This window comes from Eleginops maclovinus, chromosome 23 (assembly GCF_036324505.1).
Source record: "Eleginops maclovinus isolate JMC-PN-2008 ecotype Puerto Natales chromosome 23, JC_Emac_rtc_rv5, whole genome shotgun sequence".
Taxonomy (NCBI): domain Eukaryota; kingdom Metazoa; phylum Chordata; class Actinopteri; order Perciformes; family Eleginopidae; genus Eleginops; species Eleginops maclovinus.
In genome coordinates this window covers 18896047-18905532 of record NC_086371.1, presented here as the reverse complement: position 1 = coordinate 18905532, position 9486 = coordinate 18896047, and the positions used below count along the sequence as shown (strand labels likewise).

The 9486-nt window shown below is 39.8% G+C and overlaps 1 protein-coding gene across 1 annotated transcript; it reads right to left on the bottom strand.

Moving 5' to 3' along the window:
• Positions 1–4719: 4719 nt before the first annotated feature.
• On the bottom strand, positions 4720–9069 carry LOC134860146 (ADP-ribosylation factor-like protein 6-interacting protein 4). The gene is made up of 4 exons (XM_063876987.1): positions 8982–9069; positions 7467–7583; positions 6051–6278; positions 4720–4898 (listed from the first exon to the last, which is right to left on the bottom strand). The coding sequence occupies exons 2-4, from the start codon at positions 7540–7542 to the stop codon at positions 4720–4722; spliced, it is 483 nt and encodes a 160-aa protein (XP_063733057.1). The 5' UTR covers positions 7543–7583; positions 8982–9069.
• Between the last annotated feature and the right edge of the window lie 417 nt (positions 9070–9486).

The window sequence follows — 9486 nt, the reverse complement described above, 5'->3', positions numbered from 1 at the left end:
TAAGGCTTCTTTGGAGCACATGAGAAAAACACCTATTGCATTACTAATGAGCCCTCATCATTAACATTAGTGAAAACCACTTTGTTCACTTTGATGAGATATATAAAAAGTCTTGATTGTGATCATTTCGGAGAAGATTGGATCTCTTTTTCCGAATGCCAGATTGCATTACCATCATCTCGGGTGTTGTCCACACTCTTGGCGCATAATCACCACTGATTTATGTGTGATGCATCGGCATAATAGCCAGAGATTTGGTCAATTTTTTTTCCTGCATGTTACGCAAGCCCATAATGTTATCTATATGATTTAATGGAACGCAAGATAAAACACTGAATCAAAAAGATGCATTGGGCTGCGCACTAATGGAATACGTAAGTGAGTCCAGAAATGTCGAACAATGTCTTTAGTGCACTTACCAGGAGCTGAGTGTGCTGGCTGATATTATTTGTTTGCCTCTCAGATGGATCTGAGGCTGTGCTGGGGGAGTGTAGCGTGATGGACGTTGAGAGGTGCTTGGCTGTGGCCTACAGTAGTAGCTGATCTGTGTCTGGGATCAATAGCAGCTAATTACAGCCCACATTGATCGAGCGGGCTCACTAATTTAGAGCCGAGCCCAGGCCCTCTCCATACAGAGCCAGTGAAGCAACTCCAATGCCAGCCCTCTGGCCCTGCAAACATCTCACTCAGCACTCAGACGCTCATTATCTCTGAGGAGCAACCGGTGGGGATTTGTCTTTCTCCTGGGATCCGCTTCAATACCGGCAGACTGAATACCTGTTATGGGACATTATGGATTCTCAGATGTCATCTTTAGCTGTCTTATCTATCCTTTCAGCTACTCTTGATAGGGGGCATCAAGTGGAAGGTAATGTACAGGGATTATACCATATTGTTTCAGGATGCAGAGTCAGCGTTTTTAAAGCTGGCCGATAGTTTCTAGCCGTGTCCCTGCTTTTGACACCTCAAGAAGCGATGTGTTTCTGGTTGAATAAATCCAGCGGGACTCACCATTTATTGGTGGACTTTGCCAAATGTTGGTGCACTTTAAGCGGTAAAACATCCTAACAAAATCTAGCTGTCGCATATTTGAAGCAGCCTCCAGTCTTCTTCAGATCAATATTCAGACACACCAAACAAAGGCATGGTTTGCTGCTGTCTTTGAGTAAATCAATGATAATATTATTTTTAAACTGCACTCTAACTTATTTTCTTGTATGTTGTAACAGTCAGTTTTTTTTTTAATATAGTGTTATTTTGTAGTTATTTTCAATTAAGGTTTACCTATCACCCGGCCAAGGTTGGTTACAAGTAAATGTAAGCAGAGATACCCAACACACTCACACATCAACTGACTTGTGTGTACAGGGAGCATTCCCTTTTTATTCTGGGAAAACTGTCACTATTGCTGAAGCAAATGAAGAAAAAGCATGATCTAGAGAAGAAGAGGATGCAAATGTGACTTTCAAGAGGAGGCATACAATCAAAAAACGTTGGACTTCTGTGAAGTTGGATCCAAAAACAAATTAGCAAAAAATGCCAAAGGTTCCACGAAAGAGAACGACAGAGATATTAAATAACTTCAACAAAGATATAGTGATAAACTACATGAAAAAGAATGGCTTGACTTGAAGTAAAGTTGACTGCCTGCATTACCAATAACCATTCTATGAAGTCTTCTCACATCTTTTAAATTGCGTCCAAAAGAAATCCTTTAATTTGAAGCTCATCATTCAAACCATCTGGATGAACAGTACGAAGGAAACATGTCCTTTTGGCTTCCTGTTTCAGTGTTCATGTGTTTGCATGTGTTTTGGCTTGGCTGTCTCCGAGATCAAGGCCACAATCTTTTCATCCTCTGCCCTCCTGCAAGCTTTGATCTGACATTTGAATGTTGCACCTTCTGTTCTTTCATCGGTGTGTCCTCACACACACCGAAATCTGTGATGCAACTGCCTTTGGGATGTTTGGTACAACTTCGCCACGGTCTTCTTTGATGAAGGTGACCCGAGGTCATCGATCCCTTCTGATCCAACTGAAGAGCGCAAATACAGCAAGGCAAAATATTGAAAAACTGTAAAGCATAAACTCCCCACCAGCTCTCACACAAGGACGACGTGAGCAGTCTAGTGGACCTGTCCTTCAGTGCGTGACCTTTGCTTTACAATAGCATGCGGCTCAGACTAAGCACTTTTTTTACCTTTCTATCTAAGCACTTTCAACACTATTCAACTCCACAAGATTGCCGTGCTCTGCAGCTATAATAGCACATCGCCACTCTTCCAGATTGAGCATTTTCACTAACACACCTATCTCTTTCCTCTCCTGTTTTTCATCTGTCTCACCCCATTTCCGTCGTGTGCTCCAATTGCCGGATCACCCCAGGCTCTCCTAAAGGTCCACATTTGCAGCTGAATTCATCTGAGGGGAAGCTGGGGGTGTAATTGCTTTTTGTACTGTCGTTTGGTCATCGAGTAGGCCTAGCGCTGGAAAGCAAATACATGCACGTAGACGCCCAAATGGGCAGTCCTTAATTACTCCCTCACAAACATAGTTGTACACACAGAAGCGATTATAGAGAAAGGTTTGTCATTATTTTGATAAAGGCTTTAGTGTGTCTCACCCTGCTGTGACAGACGTGAGTAGAAAGGAGAGTCTGTGCTGGCGTGTAATGAACACATGCGGGACTCATAATTCCTTGCGGTTAACCTAAAAAAGCCCTGATAAAAGAATCAAATGTATAAAGGTTAGATAATTGTATAATTGCCTAACAAAATGTATAAGTTGTATCAAATGAAAAATCCCCAAGTCTCGCAAAAATTGTACTTTAGCACTTACATCCATAGAATTTGAAGTCAATTTAGAATTCCAAAACCTTTTAGAGATGCCTGGTTCAAATGACAGTCTTACCTCTTTTGCATTCTACTGTCAAGCAAACTTCTGAAACGTTGCTTGGATACTTTGAGAATCAGGCACAATTCTATTAACTGGTTTGGGGCTGTATGAGCGTAGAAGAAGTAAAGGTTGCAAACCTGGAACAAAACAAAGATGCTTGCACATCAACACAATAATAGAGAAAACCTTTTCCCAATTCTGGAATCTTTATCAAACTTTTAGCATTTCCATACAGCTTTTCGGTAACACTCCATAATAAGGGTCCATAATAAATAGCATACTAGTCATTACTTAACCCTTTATTAACATGTGCAAATTGTTACTACAGTATCTATTTGCCATTACTTAACATTTTTTTCATCATTCATTAAATATTAGTTATTTGCATACAATCTGTCTGTTAATGTTTTAACAAATAGAAAACAATCTATTAACTAATATTGTATTTTATATTTGTTAATAGTTAACTAAATGTATTTTGGCACTAATTAACAGTTATTTCTTACATTATTAAAATGTTAAATGTTTATATACAAACTATATGTTAATATAAAAGTTATTGACATATTATTATTTAACTAACTGTTATTAAACTGTTTCTGCCTATCCCAATATGAACCACTCCTTATAAGACCCTTATAATAAAGTTGGTTAAGCTTAATTAATATATCAGTAATATATAGCTATCAGCGTGGGGCCCCTTATAATAAAGTTGGTTAAGCTTAATTAATATATCAGTAATATATAGCTATCAGCGTGGGGACCCTTATAATAAAGTTGGTTAAGGGTTATTAATATATTAGTAATATATAACTATCAGTATGGGGGACCCTTATAATAAAGTTGGTTAAGCTTAATTAATATATCAGTAATATATAGCTATCAGCGTGGGGACCCTTATAATAAAGTTGGTTAAGGGTTATTAATATATTAGTAATATATAACTATCAGTATGGGGGACCCTTATAATAAAGTTGGTTAAGCTTAATTAATATATTAGCAATATATAACTATCAGTATTGGGGACCCTTATAATAAAGTTGGTTAAGGGTTATTAATATATTAGTAATATATAACTATCAGTATTGGGGACCCTTATAATAAAGTTGGTTAAGGGTTATTAATATATCAGTAATATATAGCTATCAGCGTGGGGCCCCTTATAATAAAGTTGGTTAAGGGTTATTAATATATTAGTAATATATAACTATCAGTATTGGGGACCCTTATAATAAAGTTGGTTAAGGGTTATTAATATATTAGTAATATATAACTATCAGTATTGGGGACCCTTATAATAAAGTTGGTTAAGGGTTATTAATATATTAGTAATATATAACTATTAGTATGGGGGACCTTATAATAAAGTTGGTTAAGCTTAATTAATATATTAGCAATATATAACTATCAGTATGGGGGACCCTTATAATAAAGTTGGAACAGTAATTATTAATTATTTACAAATATTTAAAGACAACAAATATTTTACACTGGGTCTCTCACACTGGAAATGATTGATCACAGCACACACAGTTGGGAAGGGGGATGAAAACACTTTATTTATAAAGTGGAAAACTGGAACACCGACCACTTAAACAGAATGAATGACACAGGCCATCTACATTCTGTATAACAGTACCACACCACACACAAAAAAACCCCACAAACTGGGGTAAAAAAAAAAACAATTATGCTCTCTTTCCATATGGAATTAATTGGCATTGACTTTTTAAGTCTCCTACTTTGGTTTGAATCTGGACATCACCTTTTATGTAATTTTCGCAAACAACTGCCACATCTTTGAGCTTTGCTTGTTTGGCTTGCTTAAGGAGCTTCGTGAATTCGGCCGGGGGACGCTGTTGCAAGCTCGGCAATGCTCGCCGTTGACCTGACTGTCAGTTCATTCACCCCGGCATATGCGCAAGCAGCTGACAGTTTCAAACCTCGGTTGTAAGCCTTTAGGACCTTCTTATATCTTCGAATGACTTCAAAAGGGCCACGGGCTGCAAGGAGCAAATCATAAAGAAAAACCTACATTATGGACGGTACATAAAAATGTGTGTTCACAACAGAGTTGAAATGCTTATTGTATTATTATGTGGCAGCATACAAGACAATACAGAATTCCACCTAGCTCCTTTAAATAGTTTGTCCACTTTATGTTAGGGTAGAATTAAAGGGATACGTCACCATTTGGGGAATTACACCAATTTTCCACTTTCCCTCGAGTTAAGTAATTGAGATTTATCCTTCTCCTGTTCATCCAGCCATTCTGAGTCTGACGGTAGCATTTTTGGCTCCAGCCAAGCATAGATTTAAGCAATAAGCCCCGAAAGCCGTCGTTTGCACTGATTTTACAACGCGCAAGCGGAGTGCCTAAAACCCCCCTTATCTGTTCTGAAATCAGTGCAAACGACGGACTCGAGTGGTTTATTGCTTTTCTAAAACTGTAACTACGTCTATTCGGCAAGATTTCATGAAATGGCACAGCAACGAAAAATGTAACGATGTATTCATATCTAATCATTCTTCCGCCAAGAAATATATTTCCTGTATCAGAATGGCTGCCATGCAACATCAAAGCGCAGCTAAACTCACTTTGTGTTAGCACATTACTATTGAACCAAAAGCGGTCAAGGTGTATGTTTGTGATGGGTTTTACACCGGCATCGAACGCAATTCAGCCAATCATGATCAAGAACCGGACCTATCAGTTTTAGAACATTGAATCAGATTAGATGATCTATGCTAGGCTACAGCTAGTCAGACCAAAGTTACAGACCAAGGTAGAGCAACATAATACATTATAATGGGAGCAAACGTGAATAGTTCCAGTCTGCATAAGTGGGAGTGTCACATAATGTCACTTTTCAATGAACTTCTGTATCAGCGTGTGAGGGCTCAACTCTAGGATTTCCCACCCTCACCCTTCTGAAAACAGAACACAGAACTTAACGGACATGTGTGCTTCTCGTTTCGCTTTAACCTCTCCGGTCAAACTCAGAGAAAGGCTGAATGACCTGGAGAAAGCTAGATCTCTTGTTCAAGATAAGGGGAGGTGAGAAATTTGTGTATTTCCCCAAATGGTGGCGTATCCCTTTAAACATTTAATTTGCTTCATAAAGGATGGATTCAACATTTTACTAGATCTTTACCTCTTTTGCGGACATCGGCTTTGTGGTGCTTCTTCATCTTCTTTTTGTTCTTCGTAAGTCTGAGTTTGGCCTTGCCCTTGCCCTTTCGTCTCATCTTATCATCATCATCATCATCATCTGAGGAGGAGGAGGAAGAGCAGGAGGAGGACTGGCTCATTGAAGAACTGTTGGATGAGCAGGAGGCTGTGTCTTCCTCTGAAGAGTCTTCTTTGGCAGCTTTAGACAGGTCTACACATTGCAAAACAACAATAACAAAAGATTAAACTGATGTTGCTGACGCCTTACACAGAATACCATTCTTCCTTTTTGTTCCAACAAAGGTAATATTTTGTGGAAAGTCAAAACATAGATAACCATAGACCTGGGATGTGTTACTATTAGGTGGTTAAGTGTCAAACCAGGTAAATGAAGCTAGAGTGTCAGGGTTCGGCAGGTAAGGACCCAATTGCAGACCAGATACCGGGAAAAAAACTTAAGACTTATTTTCAAAACGTTTTAAACAAAGAATCCAAAAGGGTTAACGCACAGAAGATAAACAGCCGAAACAAAACACAGAAGAAAGGCAGAGAAAGGAACCGAAAACAGAATCTCACCAATCCAAAGGCACCCTAACAAGACACGCTGACAAGACTACTGGGGAAAAACCACTGAAACAACATGACGACACGACAGGGAACAAAGGACAGACTGAACTTAAATAGTAACACAGGGAGACAGACAACAAGACACAGGTGGACTAAACAAGGGGAATTAACAAGACACAGGAGAAAGTAATCAGGGAAACGAACAGGGTGACTAACGAGGCAGGTGTGTTGGGTGAAGGAGAAAACCAGGAAGTGACAGATGACAGGTGGGGGCGGAGCTCAGAATGAAAACAAAGGAACACATGGAAAAAATAAACAAACACTAGGAAACATGTCAAAACACAAACACAGGAAGCACAAGTACAAAGACAAACACAAGGAGAACATGGAGGGAACAACAAAACATAAAGCAAAGACAGAACACAATCCTAACATAGAGGTAGTGGTAAATATGATGGTCTCCATTCTCTTAACTACAGAAAGCAAGCAGGTTACTATAAGGAGGTTTACCACTTCCTCTAACTTAACTAACCAGGGGGGTATTCCTCGTACGTGGTTTAGTGTTTAACCTGATAAAGTTAACTCAGAGTAAGTGGTAAACCTTCTAATAGAAGTGCCCTATAGCTTTATTCTCCTAGAAAAACACAGCCATCAGGTTTTTCTGTTAGGAGGTTACCACTTACTCTGAGTTAACTTTATCCGGTTAAACACTAACCACGTACAAGGAATACCCCCCAGTGTACCACTTAACCTCCTACTTGGAATACCACGTTTGACTGACTGTATACATTTTTGTGTCATACACTGAAAATGTAGGCTTGATGAACCTTACATGCCAGTTGTTTGCGAAGAGCATCTCTCTCCTTTATCACTTTCTGGAGTTTCTTATTTTGAGACCGTTCTCTCATCTTGGCCTTTTGGAGGAGATTCTTCACCGTTGGTGACCTGTCTAAAAGAAAAGGTCATTTCAGCATGGTTTTACAGCTAACACACAGCAATGACTGTTTATATTATATAGCAAATCCGGTAACAAATACCACCAACATTGGCCCGGGTTTCCCAGATGGGGGGCAAGCGCTATTCCGACATACCGCTATTACGACATACCACTGTAACGACATGCCGCTATTCCGACATAACGCTATTCCGACACCTTCATCCCTAGCGCATCATTGCTTCATGATCATTGCTTCATGATGACTAATTCACACTGATGGAAGAGCATGAACTATTTTTAATTGCAGCAGAGAATATGCATGAAAATAGAGTCTCCCACACCAACAAGGCTCCCAACGGCAACTGCGCTGGAGGTAGCTTACACGCAGCAATTTATTTTTTAAATATAATTTGAGCGGATTTTCACGATGGTATGTGAGCTGGGTGCCATTTAGGCCCCAACTGTCTATTAGTGTAGCCTATTTAATGTGGAAGCCTATTTAATGTGGACTATGTCAACCACTTAAAAATGTATGAGAAAATAAGAACACCAAATAGCCTATTTGTCTTGTTTTTTCCTCCTGCGCTGCTCCGATATCCGCTGGCAAACTGCCAACGCAAGCTGGTAACAATGTTTCCGACAGGCTACAGCGCTGGTTTAATGCACACAGACTAGACTTTTAGGTTAGGCCTACTTATTACACCTAATTTAATAATGATAAATAATAAATAATTTAATTGTCCCAGCACGTCAGACTGTGGCAGAAAGTCATCCATTCAACTTACAAAGCTCTGAAATGATCACACGCGCCCGTCAAGACTGTAAATGCGACATGAAGTTGGTGCTTTTTGTATGAGAAAGTCTCAGGATTTAAGTCTGTTTATTTAAAACCTGAGTGTTGAAATAAATCCACTGCACCTGCCTTCAGTCCTGAAGTGCCGCTGAGAGTCGGGTTCTCTCCGTGGAACCGGCGGTGGACGAACAAGCCATTTAAATGATGGATTGAATGTAAGAGGCCTGTGCAAAACGGGGAAGAGGCGGTACTACTTCAGATTAATAGGCCTATTGTAAATTGGTGTCTGGGTTTGTAAGACTTGCCTTTTGGAATTCCTCACAGTTTTTTTTTTTTTTTTTGCCCCGAAACAACCAACCTTTTGGACTCGACAAACAGCTCTTCTGTAAGAGGTGAAATTTAGACCATACAGGTTCTACTGGACACTTAGTGACACTATTCAGGAAAGACAGACCCAAGGAGTAAAGGTTATGGTAGTTTTAATTTACAATTTCATATTAAAATACAATTCAGAAGAAAAATAAAATAAAACACAGTGCCCATGCAGCCAGCAGCGTAGTAGTGCTATGTGCGTCTTAATTCAACACTAACACGCGCAATACCCAAATGCAACTTACCCACAGTTCCCAAAGCGACCGTCCGCACGCAATGGATATACGTACAGCCCACGTCCCGGCACGACAGCTTGTGGCAGACTCAGCAGCCCTGCTCTGACCCTACTCTCTCGAACAATGAGCCTAAACACCATTTAAAAACACACCTTGCCTCATCCGCCGCGACCACCACAGGTGCACCTGCCAATTGCAAACAGGTTCATGTGCGCCTGTGCCCCACCCCCAGCGCTTAGCGCACCAGCCTACACTTCGCTCTGGAACTAAAAAAACAAACAAAAAAAAAAAGACAAGGGTGTGGCCAAAATGTCGCTGCATGTTTTGATAACAATTGCGGAAATTCTGTTGGGATCGGCAGGGAGGTACAAAGTGTATCCCCTTTAAGCAGTAACGTGGGGAAAATGTCTTATCGTGATTTCAGAACCCACCATGGGGCAGCCCTTTTTTTGATTTAACAGATAGAAGGGGAAAGAAAAACAGAAATGGTATATTTATAGCCTTTTTATTAAAA

Bases quoted from the DNA above. Each gene is read 5' to 3' on its own strand.
- LOC134860146 (XM_063876987.1), bottom strand. From the start codon at position 7,542: ATGAGAGAACGGTCTCAAAATAAGAAACTCCAGAAAGTGATAAAGGAG. The intron at 6,279-7,466 runs GTAAGGTTCATC...TGCAATGTGTAG, and splicing joins TCTTCGCAAACAACTGGCAT to ACCTGTCTAAAGCTGCCAAA. The intron at 4,899-6,050 runs GTAAAGATCTAG...TGCTCCTTGCAG, and splicing joins AGCCGATGTCCGCAAAAGAG to CCCGTGGCCCTTTTGAAGTC.